The 17,987-nt window shown below is 40.0% G+C and overlaps 1 protein-coding gene across 1 annotated transcript in view; it reads left to right on the top strand.

Moving 5' to 3' along the window:
• Positions 1 to 12,857, top strand: part of LOC104618983 (astacin-like metalloendopeptidase) — a gene marked incomplete at its 3' end in the record, with an annotated part of 13,116 nt that extends 259 nt beyond the window's left edge. Inside the window, exons 2-11 of the mRNA XM_010284720.1 lie at positions 51 to 75; positions 1,004 to 1,141; positions 2,580 to 2,697; positions 3,260 to 3,438; positions 7,192 to 7,273; positions 8,192 to 8,319; positions 10,084 to 10,199; positions 10,638 to 10,863; positions 11,958 to 12,076; positions 12,635 to 12,857. Of these exons, the coding sequence (XP_010283022.1) occupies positions 51 to 75; positions 1,004 to 1,141; positions 2,580 to 2,697; positions 3,260 to 3,438; positions 7,192 to 7,273; positions 8,192 to 8,319; positions 10,084 to 10,199; positions 10,638 to 10,863; positions 11,958 to 12,076; positions 12,635 to 12,857 (1,354 nt within the window). The remainder of the gene's footprint in view (positions 1 to 50; positions 76 to 1,003; positions 1,142 to 2,579; positions 2,698 to 3,259; positions 3,439 to 7,191; positions 7,274 to 8,191; positions 8,320 to 10,083; positions 10,200 to 10,637; positions 10,864 to 11,957; positions 12,077 to 12,634) is intronic.
• Between the last annotated feature and the right edge of the window lie 5,130 nt (positions 12,858 to 17,987).

Below are 17,987 nucleotides of genomic sequence, written 5' to 3'. Positions count from 1 at the left end.
AAAACCATTTTTTAAAAAAAAATGCTTTTTTTTTTTTTTTTTTTTTGCAGATAGCTGCAAGAAACAATGACTTAGGTGAGTTTGATTGTAATTATTATATAAATAACTGTAACTTTTGCTGGGGATGCTTCTCTGTACCTCGTTCTCATTATTCAGTATATTTTTCTCTTTGAAAATATTTTCCAGCATCAGTGGAAAACAATTCACAGAGTGCAGGTGTGTTTTAAAGTCACACTCAGTGTGATTATTTATGCTGTCATAATAAAGAAATTAAGAAGACTTATTGAGCAATTGCTACATGGAATGCTCTTTTCTATATGTAGCCTCAGCAAATCAGAATACATTTCACTTTGATTTCTTTCCTATGTGATATAAGGCACTTCCCTGTCTGCTGTACCCAAGGCTATTGTACGTTTTTGGCATAATAACCAATAGCTCTTGTCTGTGAGAAATGTATTCTAAGTATTTTGGAGTCAGAACTGAAGAGCATGTCACGATGTCTTATGTCAAATTAACAGTTAACCTGCAAATTAACAGCTTAATTGTGCATTCAATGTGCATGATAAAAATAGTAATTTCTTTTGTATGATTCATCCCATTTTTATAGAGGTCAGTTACGATTTTTCTTTAATTCCACAACCTCTAATGAAGAGAACAATGACTTATAATACTTAGCCTTCTACTCTGAAGGCTCCCAAAGCTTCTTAAGCTAAAATATATTTAGTCATGACTTTGATTGCAGCTGCACTGTGACATCTATATTAATATTAATCTTTTCTATCCAGGAAGCAAGGCAGACCTAACCAGTGTTAGCATATTGTGAATGCTAGATTCACTCAGTCTTAATTTACTAATCCTTTTTCACATTATTGCAAAATGAACTTCTCTGAAAGAAATTTCCAAAGGTACAAAAGCTTGGTTAGTGTATACCTCTCATCTCCCTTTTGCACATCTATTTGCCTTCTCAGTGCCTTGTATGCTCTTTATTTTCTTCATCTGCCAGGTAGTGAAATAGCTGTGTATGAAGGAGACATCCTCTTGAGAAGAGGACGACGCAGTGCAATTAACTGTGAGAGTTGTTTATGGCCCAAGTCACAAGATGGACTAGTCAAGGTTCCAATTAACATCTCTTCTGACTTCTGTGAGTGTATGCAAATGGATGCTGTAAAGTTAGCATCGATCTTCCAGTCCCTATACTCTCTGTTATTTTGTGTTTCTGTGGCATGCACCAAAACCAATCTTTGTCCAAATGAGAATTTATTGACATGTCTCCTTTGGTAATCTGTTAGCCCTATGGTAGTTTGGCTAAGACTCCAAACATTTCAGTTACAGACACTAAAATATGTGGTTTCTTGGGCAGTAGTAGTTATATAAATACCACCTAATTAATTTTAATTACAAATATTAGCTCATACCTGCTAGCTACAATGCACTTTGATATTTAGCAAGTACAGAAGAAATACAATTGGTTTATATTATGAATGTATTTTTGTCAAAATTACCACTAGGAGCACTTTTTTGAACACTATAATTTCATTTCAAATCTCTCACAGAAATATTCCTGCACTAGACATCCTGTAGAGGCAAAAATGGAGGAAAAATCCTGGGAGATGCCTTTTCCCTTATTCCCTCTAGTCAGTCAATAGCTCTGTCCTGTGCAAAAGGCTACAGAACCAATGCTTTAATCTACAAAATTTTCTTGCAGAAGACTTCATATGGTCTGTGCAGGTCGTCCATCTCTCCCCTCCTGAGACTTCTCTGGTCTGAGGCTTCCATACAGACCCTTCTTAAAAGATCTTACCTTGAGAGAAAGTGGCATGGAAGTGAAATACAGCCTGTGCCCGATTCCTGTTCCTGGGGAATGGGAATCTGTGTCATCATTTCAGCTGAGGAGAGCCCAGTCCCTGCGTTATTTAGGCTGCTACTCTGCCCACGTGCTTCCAGAACCGCAGCATATACTCTCATGGTTAGGTGAGGGTTATTCCATCTACTCACCTCTCTCCAAACTTTAAAGATGAGGAAATTAAGATACAAATCAGTGGTACGTGATTCATAACTGAGGAAGCTAAACTAGGCCAAAATGTTCAAAAGTAGATAAACACTCTGATCTTTATTTGGTGCCTGAATAGAAACAGTCATCTTCAGAGCCTCTGAACGCTGGCTGTCTCAAGTGATTCCAAGGGGTATGTGGCAGACGTTTATTATCTCTGATAAACAAAATTGGGTTTTGGTGCTTAGCTACAGTCAGCTGGCTCATTTGGGATACTTTAATCCCATTATTTGTATCTGAAACGGTTTCATTTTTTCCGTTCTGTCTAATGGAAGAAACAATGCCAGTCTTTTGTTTTCCATCAGCTGTCTCCTACAAAATATGCATAAGGGACAGCGATAATTCTTACATCTCCCCTTAAAAGTCCAATCAACTGCAAGATCTCTGAAGGCTTTGTGCTCTTTTTTTATTATACTTGTATGATAAAAAGCTAATGAGTGCTGTGAAGTTTTAAAGGAATGCACCCCATCAATGCACCTTGTTTTTGATTAACTGAGGAAGATTTCTCCTGGCACCTTTCTCTTTCTAGCAGTGACAGAAAGGTCTTGGATTGCTGATGCTCTGCAAGAGATCTCCACGCTGACCTGTGTGCAGTTTGTAAATCGCACTACAGAAACAGACTACGTGTATGTTGAACGTGGGCAGAGGTAAGCTCCTTGTCTCCTGGGAGTGGAAGCACTCAAAAGGTCTTTCAGCTTCTTTTCTGTTTTGATCTGGATTTAAGTAATTTCCCTTTTTTATCCTAGGAGTCAAGATTCAGAGAGCAGGTGCAATTTTTCGTTTATCTTTAGATATACTGGTAGTTACATCAGTTAATAAGGTGCAGGAATAAATGTGTGTGTGGACTTAAAGACAATGGTATATAATTCAAAATGAGATATTTTCCTTAATTGTTGCAAAAATTTAAAGAAGTATAATTGTTTCGGGTTCTTTGCCTGAAACAATTTGCTTGCCTGCTTAAACTCTTTCATCTTAGTTTGATATAGCCATTTTACTGTTTTAAAATTTGCCATACTCATCACAAAGGCTTTATTTCTCCCCCTATACAGTTTGGTAGCTTTTGGAAGCCTGGATATCTCATGCCAGTGACTATTTGCATGTCCCCTTCTGAGGCTGCACATCTGGAGGCCCTTGGTGGCATAATCAGTGCATCTATTTCTTTGTATTTGCTAAATGTGATAATTTTTATTATTGATTGCCTATTCTTAGCTGCTGGTCTTACTTTGGAAAAATTGGAGGACGTCAAGCAGTAGGCCTGGTGACAAATGGTTGCATGGATAAAGGAGCAATTCAGCATGAAATGAACCACGCACTGGGTTTCATCCATGAACAGGCACGGAGTGATCGGGACAGGTTTGTCAAGATTATGTGGGAACACATTGTGGCAGGTATGTCCACTAAATCTTAAGAGAAAACATGTACTTTCAGATAAAGGAGAAAGTTTCTTCTGTGAATAGCTATGCAAATAAGAATCATGATTAATGCTGGCTCAGTTGCAGCCGCAGCACATTCAGTGTGATGGAATTTCTCATTCAGTGTTTGTACTAGGGGAATTTCTGTGGCTACACTTACATTAGTGTGGTCCTCCAAGGCAGATGCAGCCTAAAAGTAATTCTACAATCTTATTTTGATTGCCATCTAGATCCCAGACTCACCTTATATCCAAAATACCAAGATCATCAGGAATGCAAAATATTGCTGGAAAGACTTGGCCAGGAGGCAAGACTATGGGACTTTTAGCTGAGATGGGGTGAAACATAATATTCAGAGATTATGGTGGGGAATTGCACAGGAACTCTGTCTTGGGGAAAGCCATGGAAGTAGGCAGAGGTAGGCATCTTGGCAGTGGCAATGAGTGGAATGCACACAGCCTAAAATGTAGATGAACAAGGGACTCGGTGTGGAGAGAATGGAAGCACATGCAACCACTAGCATGTGCAAAATTCTGGGACCTGGCACGGTGTGAGAGGAAGGACTGCAATTATTTCCTCCTTGAGGAGAGAATAATATACACTGCCATGAAAAGAAGGAGCGATGGGGAGCAATCAGGACTGGTAAATCTGTAGGGGGAAAACAAGTGAATGTTATTTACGGAAAGGATGCAAGATGAATAGTTTGTGTGTGTACCTTTGATCTGTGTGCTGGCAACATGGGAGCATATACAAAGCGCCAGGCTCTGGGGAGGGGGGAGTAGAGAGAATGGTAGGAGGTCCCAGGGAAAGTGAGAAAGTGGTACATAGAAGGAAAGTAGAGGAAGAAAGGATGCAAGGAATCACTTGTCTGACAGCTATGAGAGAGCTGGACAACCCACAACAATTGTAAAAAGGTAATAGTGTACTTAGTTCATTATAGAAAATAATAATAAATGAGGCTGGACAATTGAATACCAAATTCTAAGAAGTCTCTTCAACAAATAAGATATTCAATTCTTCAATGGCATGCACAGCTGAAAATATGTCTATCTTTTTCTCCAGATGGAACTTCATTGTTTTTATTGCAAATTCCTAACACACTGTTCTCCAAAGTTTTTTCAGCTATTCCCATGATGTCCTAAGTAAATTCCATTTGTGCTGTTCTTTATTGAAGTTTGAGCTCTAGTGTTAAGGTGTAATTTTGCTATAAATTGTTCACCATTGTAGAAGGGTGTGCCATGTTCAAAATGCTAGTAAAGGATGTGCTAGGAAAGAGGAGTGGAAAGCATGAAGTTGTACCAAAGATACTAGACACATGTAAAATCTTACATTAGTTTTGCAGGGGAAAGTCCACAGGTTCAGATGTCATCATTCCTAAAGGACTCAGATGTAACCAAGCTCTTATTCAGGCACAGTGTCATGAGAGGATAAAAGAGGGGGAAGAGGTGAAGACAAGACTATGCAAAAGGAGATGGGGTATATCTTCAGTGTTCTAATAGCGTTCAGGAGGAATGGAGGCTGAGAAGACTGGTGTGATGAGGGAGCTAGAATGCAAAACGTGTGCAGCACAAGCACTGTAGGGAAAAAATGCAAAGATATGCAGCGAAAATTAAATGAAGAAACGCAGCTATGTTCATGAGGACTGTTAGTGTCTATCTCCTACAGAAACATGCTGCTGCTAACCATGCTGATGGCAGAGGTCCCCCTGACCTCAGTGGTGCAGAACTAGACCCCAAAACCTTTCGCAGCTTCCCAGCTCTCCCACACAAGCTGTTTTTCTCTTGACAGGACTTCAATACGGTGGATGTTTGCTGGGTTTTGTTTTTACCCAGCAATTTGCCTTGGAAGCCATCCTACTTCTTTGTTTTGTCAAAATGCAGCCTGATAGGTTGCTGTCCACTTAGCCACTTGAAACTCAGCTTGTTTTTCCCAAACTTTTGGGGAAAAAAACTGTATTCAGAGTCTTCAGCCAAAGCTTCCTCTTCAGCTCTTCTGAGTCATTACATTTAGATTCTGGCAGAGGTAAATTTATCCCTTTTTTTGGAGTGGAAAAGATGGGTTAAGGCCCCACATGCGTGCAGGTCTAGACAGCCAAATCTCTCTGCCATGTGATGAGGCAGATACTAGTCTGCTGGCAGTGCCTCTGTCCAGACAGGCTGCTGTTACTTTTTCTTTTTTAGCAAACAAATTCAGCAAAGCACTTATGTGCCAAACAGTAGCCATATGCTTAAATGTTTCACTGCATATGAGCTTGTGTTCTCTGTTCATCACCTTAAAAGAAGTTGTGCACTTGCTGATAATTCTTTCTGAAGTCAGTATAACAGATAAGAGGAACTGAGATAAAAACCTAACAGAGTCAGGAAAGCCAATGCTGTTGAGAACGAGTTTTGAGTCTTAACTGAGTTTTTGAGCTATGAAAAGCTCCAAAGTCATGTTTATCCCCAAACTTTCTGTAATTCAGGATTTTGAAGCTTCTCTTTGTATTTCCTCGCCCTCATTGGGACCAGTGCTAAAGGACATTACTGGAAGAGACTGGCTCTGATTGCAAGCCTGCCAGCCAAGTTGTGCAGACTCCAGAGATTTTTCTGACAAGTGTCCAACACTGAACTCTTGTCCAGATGGTTTGTGGTTTACAAACCACTAGTTGCAGTAATGAAGGTACAGATGTTGAACTGGAAAGGAGTTCTCAGTGGTTAGGGCATTAGCCTCAAGGCCAGGCTGACTGTATTCAGCTCCCTATTCTGACATTGCTTGCTTGCCTGTCTTACCACGGACAAGAGACCCAGGGTGCAATTCATATTCATGCTCTCCAGTCAATGGAGGGACATAGGTGCCTTCAGATGAAACTCCCTCCAACTGCGTCTCTCTTTCTCTCCCTCTCCTCCAACTATCCTGGGAGCCTTGCTGAATAGCTTCAGTGCCTAACTTAGACAAATAAAACTAGATTACATGAATTCCAGTCTGTGTCTTTGCACCCCAGTCCTGTATCAGTGTAACACTTTCTTACTTCATATAGGCTTTTTAAGGCTAAAGAGATGAAAAGTGATGAGGTGCTCAGCAGCTGTGATGAGAGGGGCTATTAGCAGCAGCTGTATTTAGACAGAACATTTCTCGCTGATCTTATTGAGTGCCCTTGCTTCACGTGAGTCGTATCACTTCACGGTAGTCACTGCTGATGGGTTTGACCAGAGGCAAAGCCAGAACATGGCTAATAGCATATCCTTTGGTGTGAGTAACAGGAAAACTGTATCCCTTTCTTCTGTGGTCTTATAACCCTTTGGTGGAAGGACTCAGCAAGACAGGTTGGTGGTCACCCACACATACTTCTGAATTTTTGATCGAGATGGTCAGCCAGATTTCCCTCTCAAGGTATGGATGTAGCTTTGGGGACATAGGTTGGATGCTTATAATGTTCAAGATAATGCACTGAAATATATTTGCAGACACCTTAGTGAAAATGGACAGATTAATACCTTTACTTGGAAGAGTGGAATGGATTAATTGATTATATTGAAACTTTGACTTATTTGATTCAGTTTATATTCTGAGACCTACTAGATTGAGTGAAAATGGGTCCCCATGAGCTTCAAAAGGCTACAGTGGTTTTGATGGATCCAATATCTCATGAGAACAAGTATTTGTATTCTAAGTTATGATTATGACAGCGGGCAGTGTACTATAGAGCAGCAATAATTGTTCTGACTGAAATGTTGCTTTCCTACCTTACAGGAGAACAAGGGAACTTTGGAAAAGTGAATTCCAAAAATCTGGGCCTTCCCTATGACTATTCTTCAGTGATGCACTATGGCGCGTAAGTTGTTTTCTGAGATGTCTTTTCAAAGGAGCAAAGAACTGTCAGATCTTCAGCTCAGATCTAGGAAGAAGGAGTTGGTCTGTGCAGCGAATGACTTTTGCTGTTCATTTAAAATTGAGTGAATGGACATAATTAAGGGTGAGCATATGTCCTTTGTCAGCAGGATTCCTGGAAAACACAGTTTATATGGATAGAAGAAAAAATTAGGACAATGTTTTCTTTCACTGTACTCCTGTCTTTTGCTAGAGGCCTTTGACATGACTATGGTCTAAAGTCTAACTTTACTGAGTCACTGATCTAAAACAGTTCTGAAGTCTAAATGATTTCATTAATGTAGTAACAGCTGATCATAGACAACAATATTTAGGTACAGAGGGAAGAAAGATGGAATTTTTTTATATCATTAAGATGTTGTGTGCTGCCTCATATTCATCTGGGAACACTGTCTAAGGTTGCATTTTAGTCCATTAATGTACAAGCTTGTATCACGTACCTTCTCCTTTATTTCCACCAGCGAGTAACAACTTCTGAACAAAACTCTGAAATAAAACATGTCTAGCCAGAGGTGGGAAATTGCAGATAGCAGATAAACAATTAGTAACTGAGACAGAGCTACTCTGGTCCTCTGCCTCTGGAACCATGAAGGTGGGATTCAGCTCACTTTGCCAGGACATTGGTGAAAGCTCTCCTCACTCAGGACAGTGCAGCTTTTTCTTGTTTCTTGCTTTCAGCTGCTGCACACAAAATGTCTGCCATGCTGGTTGTCTTCAGGGAAGACTAACTGGGCTCTGATAAGTTTCTTACCCTTTTCCATTGAAATTCTGTGCATGTGGTACATGAATACGATTATGCAGTTAGAGTACTTCACTGTTTAAACGAAGTGATCTACAGATGTTTTTTTCTTTATTTATACAGGTATGATTTCTCCAGCACTCCAGGGAAACCAACTATTGTACCAGTTCCTGACCCCTCTATACCCATTGGGCAGAGAGAAGGGCTGAGTAACTTGGATGTAGCTAAAATCAACAAGCTCTACAAGTGCAGTAAGTGCTGTAGATGGAAGGCATGTGAATCCTTATGCAGCTGATGTCTGTACACACTATCAGACAACCCCCAAAGGAACTCAGCCCACTGTCCTTTCAATACATCCCTCCCTCACTCTACAAGAGGGCTGGTATGCACGTGGAAACAGACCTGTCCCTGTGCCAAGCTGCTGCCTTCTTGGAAAGAACAATTTACTTTCAGTACTGTCATTCTGAGTTATCCTCACCTAGTCCCTGCTCTTTGCCATAAGCAAAACCCATCAGAGAAATCATGGTTGCTGCCTCTGTCAACTTCCCATTTCAGGAAAGCTCTGAAGGTTGCAAAGCATGTAAGCCATCCTCAGCCATGAGTCACGTGTATCAGTAGTGCCAGCAGGTTTGTGATTTCTTTCAATGAGAAAATGAAGGCAGGGCATTAGGTATGGGTTCCATTTCAGCTGATCAGAACATCTCTTTGAGGTGAGTTCCTAAGGCTTTTTTTATAGTTATCTACTTTCTCGCCCCATCCATTTCTTAACTCATCACTGTGGTATCTTAAGGTCTAGAAATACCTAGCATTCCTCTGTATGAGGTAGCCTTCAGCTGAGATGCACAAAACATAGGTGAAACACCAGACACGCTCCTGCAGTGCAGTTTTTGCCTCGACTGACAGTACATAGGCTAATTGATTTATATGGTATTGGACTTTTCTGAGATGTTATTCAACTAGTTTCCACCAAAACAGCAAGAAACATTAACATGGCCAAAATATTAGTGTACCAAGTTCTGCTCTGGATTGTGTTAGAACTTAGTTAAATAAACATCAGTAATTAGTGGGAATCAGCATTCCTTCAGTTGGGTAGTTAGGTACAGAAATCATTGCTGAGAGTGGTTCCTCCCAAATTCTTAAGTTCAGATAAGACAAGTTTACAATTTACATGTCTGTCATGGTCTCAAAGATAGTGATAACAAGCATTTAATGATATTTATTGTTGATAGTGGGGCTGGGAATGAATCACTCTTCAATACCTTTATTATGTAATTTCATAATTACATCTATTTGTTTTGGAAGAAAAGGGCTACATTTAAAAAAAAGGAGAACAACTCAGAAGCTAAAAAAAAGTGGACAAAAAGTCCAGTTGTCTCAAGGAAAGTATGGAGCAAGAGAAAAATGTCATAAATTCATATGTTCAGATGTCATATATTAATATTTTGTAATTTGGGGAGTTACACATAGTGCAATAAATGAAAACTACATGTGGAAAAATGAAAGACAGATGAGATCAGACTTTGTATACCCGTCACTAGGTCTGTAGCTTGACTTCAGTGCTCTCTGTCACTGTTTTCCCCCAGTGACTACCCCTCTTTTCTTTGAGAGAATCTACTTTTCAAGCTTGATTTTTGCATGCACTTATGAATACACACACATTTGCTGATGAGAATTGATGCACTAATGTCATTGAAACTACTCCTGGGATTGAGGTTAAGGAAGTTCATGAAAGATCCAGGCCTTTTTTAGTAAACTAAGGTATGTGAGTGGGTCCCTACTGTCTTAAAAAAAAAAAATAGTAGCTGAAGCAGATAAGTACCTTAGCTAGCTTTATTTCACTTGCAGATTTTGAATAACTTTTATACTAGCAACATCAACACCACTCTAAGCATTACAATTCATTTTTATTTTACAAGCTTGACTGATGCAAATGGTTGGAGAGACTTGTCAGACATTTCTGGAAGATTTTTGTGCAGTTTTCATTCTCTTCAATACTGTTTGGTTCCTCCCTTCAGATTGCTGTAGCTCTGTGTTGCCTAAATCCAAAGGCTCGTTCTCCTCTGTCAATTACCCATCCCCATACCCGAACAACAGCAACTGCCTGTGGTTGATCCGCATCCATCGAAGTAAGGTAATTTTTATTAGAAGAAGAAAGGTTTGAACCACAGTGTCAAGGCTACACACCATTATTTCATTATTATGACTACCCTCTGGGAGTCGTTTTCGTGGAGCAAGACATTTGTTTTGTTACACGGCAAATGAAAAGACAGCCTCAACAATTTTCATAAGACTTATTAAGACTATCAGATGCATTACTTAACTTGATTTTTGCCCAGTTAAGATTGGATGGCTTTTCAAAGACAAGCAATAGTCAAACATCAATCACTGGGCTCAGTAAGAGGGTAGCTAGGTGAAAGTCTAAGCTCTTTATATACAGAAAGTAAAATTTCAGTGATACATAGATAGTAAAATGAACACAAAGTCCTAGTTCAATTCATAACAATTAGATGGTTTGAATCTTTCCCTGTGTATAGCACTAAACCCAACACCTGTTTTCTTGTTTCTCAAGATTTTTCTGCAGTTTGAGGCTTTTGATCTCCAACCCTCCTCAGACTGTTCTTCTGACTATCTAAAAATTTACAACGGAAACAGCAAGAATTCCCCTGTCTTGCTGAACAAATACTGTGGGAAGGCACCACTGCCCTCCTTAGTGGCATCTGGATCGACAATGCTGGTAGAGTTTGCAAGTGATGAGACCATTACAGCCACAGGATTCAGAGCCTCCTATAACAGGGGTATGAACACTCCTTTACAAAGCTTGGAGAACAGAATTAATAGTCTTTGTATGGAAGAACTGAAAATTTTGAACATGTACTCCAAAGTAGTTTTTTTCTGTGTTATTCTTCCACTTCCATAGCAATTGCTAATGTGGAAGGCTAAGCAATGATGGAGCTGAAGGTTAGCAGAAAACAGAAAATGTGATGTTGCATGGGTCTCATGTTAGTAATCCTGAGAACCCACTCACATTCTTCTGAGAGCCTCTGCTAGGTTTCTTCACATCTTTAGAACAATTTATTTAAATAAAAACAATGCAATGACTGTAACAGGAGCAGCGCAACCAAAAAGCACAAAGACTGCAAAACTCGACAAGACATCTCAACCAATGAGATGTAAAGCTAGTATCTGGGCAATATGTTATTCTGGGTTTTGTGGCATTTTATGCAAGGGGAGAGGTACTAACCTTGCGTAACTTACATTTTCTGAATTAAAGGCTTTGTTATGTTACATGAAACACAGTGCTTACTGTAGTCACTTGAGGGGTGTCTGTTTTACAAACATACAAATGCATTATGAACTGCTGGATAAAATTCTGTTGTGCTGCAACATGCTTTCAGTTAGAAGGCAGTAGCCCAAATAACTTGTTATTGCCTTATTTCAACTCAAAACACAAACTTTTTTAAAGCATAAGTTGAAGAAGTCTTAGAAATGTGTCATTTTTACTCTTTGCATTAGTCTTGATGAGTAGTTTCTAGATAGCATTAGATCTAGCTTGATAATGCAATCTTGAATACTTGAGCTAATTATTTTCTGAAAGTGCAGTAAGTTCCATTAGAATGCTATGCTAATATGGTTAACACTTAATTGTAAAGACAGATATAGCTTTAGATGCAGCTGTCCTCCAGAAGTTATTTAGCAGACATGTTTTAGTTCCTTCAGTAGAGCTGCTGATACAAATACTAAGCAAAGAAATAAAATATTTCAGCAGTAGATTTTCATGGTAGCATATTTTTTCTTGTCTTGAAGAAAGAATACAATAAGCAAGCTCACTTCTACTGCCGAAATACTCTTGTTAATATGCCTTTCTCTGCTTTTCTCCTTTATTCTTCAGTGAATTGTGGAGATACTTTCACAGACTCAAATGGAGTCATCACCTCTCCAAACTACCCCAATAAATACCCCAAAAACCGAGCATGCTTCTGGGTCATCAGTTCTCCAGTAGGATACAAGGTAAGACACAGATGAATTCATTTGTGGGTTTCATCAGGGTTCTCTAATGGAATCTTTTTTTTTGCCTTGGAGAATAACAGCTGTAATGTCACTTTTTGAGCAGGCATCCTCAGAGTAAAAATCTGAACACAAAAATCCAGTTTAAGAACTTATGCTGGATCTTGGTATCTGAGGCGTTCATCAAGAGAAAACCTTTACACACGCGTGTGAACTCTCATGAATTTAGCTTGTACCAGTAGGCTTTGTTCAGAATAATGCCTAGGTAAGAGTTCTCACTAGAAAACGGAAATGTTGCACAGGTGCTGTTTTTGTATTTGTCCAGAGAAAAGAATTTAAAGTGTACAAGACCAGTCTTGTCCCTTGCTCTCCTTCCATTGCAAATGCTGATAAACTAAGCAAATAATTTGCTACTAATTTGCATTATAATATGGGATCGGGATGTGGTGCAACGGTGCCTGCACATAAGGAATTTAGACTATTTGTGCTTGAAACAAACGGTAAGAGAAAGGGATAGGAAAAAAACCTGGAAGCAAAGTGCTTTGGTTGTATTTTCTCCAGATATCTCTCAAAATGTTATCCTTTGAGCTGGAAGATAGTGACAGATGCATCTATGACTACGTGCTCATACATGATGGAAGCCGACCTACATCACCTGCAGTTGGCCCTTACTGTGGGACAGAGAAGGTTGCAGACTTTACTTCCACTGGGAACTTTGTACTGGTTGAATTTCACAGTGATATAGTTTGGGAGTTGCCTGGATTCGTGATGAGTTACACATTTGGTAGGTAGTAGTATTACAGATGGGAGTTGGAAAATACAGAATGAAAGTAAGAGACCAGCTAGCCACAGGTAAAAGTTAAGATGCCACCAATGTTAGCAAAAAAATATAGCTCCCTGATACCTTTAGCAAGCTTGAAGCTTGATCCCTTAGTCTTACATCTACAGTGGTGTAATTTGCATGGTGAACTATGGACAAAAATGTTCCTGCCCATGGGATGCTTCTGTCTGAGACTGTAAGTTTTTTCTTACAGTATTCCCACTGCTGGTGTTAGTGGTGAAATACAATAGCAGAACTGAAACTACGTAAGCAGATTTTCAAGAACTTCTAGTGTTAGAAACTGTGCCCATAAAATTTCAGAATATGGTTATGCAGCAACTTTAACCTGTATTCTGACAAATGTTATTACCCAACCCTAATGTATGTATGCATACAGGAAAAACTTTCAGACCCGACTGGACACGTTCCTGTGCAACCTGCCCTAGGTGATCCTGCTTTGGCAGGGGGGTTGGACCAGATGATCTTCAGAGGTCACTTCCAACCCCTACCATTCTGTGATTCTGTGTGATTCTGTTTGTTTACGCTTTGAAGCCAAGCTCACTTAGTTCGTATAGGCACCTTAGCTTAGCCTGGAAATCACCACTTTACACTGCAGGTGCAAACTAGGATGTTTGTACAGCATCTCAACTCAAAGAATTGCATTATTCCTCTGTGAGATGAACCAGGTCAGGAAACAGATTTAACTAAAGAAACAATTAAGAGTGGCAATAACAAGCAGTGAGAGAGAGGGAACAGAGCGAAGCACCTATTGTTGCCACTTTGCCGTGGCCTGAGTCAGGTATTGAAATTGTTCATGGGGTATTACCAAAATATTTCTTAAAGATGAAGCCTGAAAATCTAATGCGAAGTCCACTGAATGTAAATGAGCCAGTTACTTTGGAGAACATAATAGGTGTGGAGAAATTTTCCACCTCTGAAGAGACATCTGAAGAGGAGAAAGAAATCACCACTGCAGACAGCTAACACTTTGCCTTGACTTGATGTATTCAGAACTAAATGTCAGTGCCAAACTGGAAGGTGCCAAAATGTAATAAATAAACAAAAGTTCTTGCTGCAATTATGCCTTTGTGAAGAAGAGCACATAGAAAATGCCAATTTGTTTTCCTGTTGCTAGGAAGGCAGCCAAGAAAATTTTGAATTATGCTGACTTTTGGTTTGTTTGGGGGTTTTTTTAAGGATCTGTAATGTTTTCCTTTTAAGCACTCATTAATTTTCACTCTCAGAATATGTAAGTTGTGGACATCAGGGTCTGGAGCTTGCTTGCATCATAGTGGGAAAGCGCATGTGCAGCAGGTAACAAATATCCATAGTTCTTACAAGATCCTGTCTTCTGGCTATAAAAAGTATTCCTTCATTTAATTTGGCTCACTATTTAAATTGGCACCTTTCTGGAGGATGTAACAATTTCAGCAGCATGAGAGAAAATTAAACTCTATTTCTATTTTAACTTCAACTTCACACTGTACATCCTTCTCCCGGAGCCTGAGGACTTCCATGGAGGTGCAAAGCTAATAACCCCATGACAACTGTTATTGTACACAAAGTTGAATGGGTCCCTATTTTAAATATACAGTGCTGAATGGCTTTGTAACTTGAGTATTACTTCAGATTCCCTTCCCATGGCCTGATGTGGGGCTCTACATAGCTCCAATGTTTTAGATGTTCACACATATTTGGTAAAGGAGCATGAACGTGTTGAAACAGCAGCGTACCACATAGAGGAATATTAGTCTTGCAACTTGTCCCCAGAAATATGGCTTTAAAACCATAGGAGTTTTAAAGGACATAGACACAGTAGAAGTCTGAGATGTGGCAATGTGACTTGATCAGGGTGCTTTATTTGTAAGTAAGCCCCTTCTGCAGACAAGTTGTACGCCCTAAGGGTACAGTCTGGCTAAAGACTCCAATCTCATTTGTTTTGAAAATATGAATTCAACAGTAATGATGTAGAAATGCATTCCTGAATGTACAGACAGGTGGAAATATAATGTGATGAGTAAGTTCTCCCTTTCATAGGAAAGGCTTTTCAGTCTGAGATCTAAAGGTTCTGCTCTTCATGAGTTCTGTTAGGGGTCCTTGTTAACCACTTTCCTTAAGGGATAGCCATGTTAGCTGGAGCTTCCACACATGCTCCAAACCACCTCCTGACCCTCTGCAGATATAAAAACCTTCAGCTTTCCTCTAATTACTGCTAAAACCTCTGGTTTCCTGCCTGCAGTCTCCACTTTAGTTATATATTACTCATCTATGAATCTGTGGCCCACCGAAGTGGAAAATGCAAGATACAAAACATCCTGATAAATGGTATCCTTATAATGACTGCTGCTCATTTTCACCCACAGTTAGTTGCAAGTCTTAAATGGAGAAGCTGTAGAATTCACAAACTCTGCTAAGAGCTTAAGCTGTGTACCCAGCTGCACAGTGTAAGCGGACTTGCATCTAACAGACAACAATCCTCCCATAACAGGCATTGCCCATACATAAAAAGGATTTATAAGCTTGCTATTAACATTCATACTCTGAGATACACAAATTAAGAGTGACCAGCCAGTAGACACAATGAACAATATTGCCAAAAGTTTAAGATTCAAATACTACTATAGGAGGATTTTGAGAGGTTGTAATGAAAGTTCAGCATTCATTTAACACACCTTTGAAATCCAACATGTAAGGATTTAACCGTAAAAAACAGAAGTATCTGTTATGATGAATATATATATATTCCCATATATGTACATACCTCATGACACAAACAGGTATTATCTTAACTGCATATAAAACCAGATCTGTCCTAAGAGAGACCTACTTCCACAAGCCTCTCTGTGTGTGTAGATGAGACAAGAGTGTTTGTGCCCATGTATTCCAATCTTACCTGCTTTGGGACTGTCCAGGTTCCTATCTGGGAGGCAAATCAGGGCCTTTGAGTGGTATACTTTGGTAATCTGTATGAACCAGAAGAGAGATCTGTCAATTACAGCTGTAAGAGAAAAACAGCCTGGAATAAAGCTCTACAGAAACACACAAAAATGTGTGTTTCTCATAGGTCTTTTTTTGTTTTTAATTTAAAACACATTTCCCTTGCATAAGTAAATAACTGTGGTTGAGACAACGCTTGCCTGCATGACTAGAAGCCCAATGCCTGACAGAAAATAAGGACAGCTTTTGGCATGCTGATAGTACGGTTGGCTCCTCATCTAGAAGAAGAAAATGAGCCTACTGAAACAGCAAGAGAGTATTGAAACTCGGTTTTCAGTTTCACTCTGGTGATGATCTGCCCTTTTATCCCACTGAACTGCAAGGAGAAACATTACAGCCTGGGAGACATAGTAGGCAGATGGCCACATTTTTAATTAATTCAAACTTTTTCAGACCAAAAGTTGTACTTCTAGATGCGTTCCATTATAGTAATCAAGCCCCAAGATTATCAAGGCCAAGTCTAATACACTGGAGCACAGTTTCACAGCAAGTTAGAGAAGAATACAACATTTGCAGCTATAACTATGTAGGACAGAGAATGCACAACTTACTGTGCAACAACTGAGTTTGGCAAGGAGAAGACATATGAACCAAAGACCACTTAATCTCTCCTACACTTCAAACAGAAATTGAAAACCTAATGGGTTAAGTCGACATATAGGATTTTAATAATAGGAGTTCCCTTTATCATGGGAAACATCTGCAGGCAAGAGGACAAAGAAAAGCTGCTGCTGTTCAGCAGCCAAATGGCCTTCTGGTGCAGGAGCTGGAAGAACAGTGGGAGCCGGCCCCCCTCTGGTGGACACATGGAACATGTGTCCATGGTTCCTTCTGGGAACATGAAGGTGCCTTGTTCGTGTTCTCCTACCCTGGTCACGACTCTCAGTTCCACCCTGCAAATTCAGCCAAGGTGTTTCTAAACGGGTAAGTTCAATTTATTTAACTGTCTTGCTTACTAACTTGTCCTGTACACCTCTGTTGGTGGTGCTCTCTGGATAGGAAGGTTCTTTGGGTCACTGCTTGTATTTTGTATTAAAAAGCAGAACTCCAAATCACACCTGTCAATCAGTAGGTTGCACTATAACATTCCGATTGAAATTTCCTTTTCCTCTTTTCCCATTGACCAGCTTAATAGCAAAGACAACATCAAATTAAGTCTTTCATTTGAGTCAATATTGGTTTATATATGTTTTGATTCCCTGCCTTATGCCTACAGTACCTGGAATCTCCAAGTGGTCTCCAGTACAATTGCTGGACAGGTGAAATGTTTATTTTCCACGTTTTATACAGTTGTCTTTATAATGTTCTTTACCACTAAAAAACCCTGAAAGCTTGAGAGGGGAAATCCCAATTTTTTTCCTTTAAATTTAGCTTTGTTCAGATTTCTTCTTCCTTGAATACATCAGTCAGTTTCCTAATTTAATTATGTAGATCTTTACAACGTGGACTTACCTATTAAACTGGAAAGAATGCAAAACGTAATTGCAAACCCACACAATTAACAAGATGACTCATAGGGACCAACAGCACTTAGAACTACAGTCAGTAACTTTTTTTTTTTACAAACGCTATAGGACATTCACTTCTGACGGTGTGCAAACAAACACTGGCTGTGTTATTGGCTGGGCATAACTGGAGTTTTGCAGTTCAGCTGACTTCATGCTCTTCTGAACTGGGATCTCACCACAGGTTCAAGACAAAAAACGAGAATAACTAGGGCGCAATCCTGTCAGTAGCGGGGAATATGCTTTTTGTCTTATTAACACCCGACAACAGCTAACGGGCAAAAATGCAACACCCTACTACCTCCGCTGTACTGGGAGTACGGCACACCTCTCCGTACGAGGCAGCAACGCCGTACTGAAACTGTTGTAAGCAATTGCTTTAACTACGTAACGAGAAACCAATGAACCACCCAGCCTGCCGGTCCTCCCTCTCTCACTTCAAAAGCGGCAATGCCTTTCGTTACTGCGGGAACAGCGACCGTCCGAGAAAGAGAGCTGGGCCGGGACAAGTGGGCCCCTGACGGGCGGGGAGGCTGAAGCGGCGCCCGCCCCGTGGCGTCGGGCCAGCCGCCCTGTGTGCCCTCCTAGAGAG

Source organism: Phaethon lepturus, unplaced genomic scaffold, assembly GCF_000687285.1.
Source record: "Phaethon lepturus isolate BGI_N335 unplaced genomic scaffold, ASM68728v1 scaffold43243, whole genome shotgun sequence".
Classification (NCBI taxonomy): domain Eukaryota; kingdom Metazoa; phylum Chordata; class Aves; order Phaethontiformes; family Phaethontidae; genus Phaethon; species Phaethon lepturus.
Note: the sequence above shows the minus strand (reverse complement) of the source record. Positions and strands in the feature narration are given on the sequence as shown.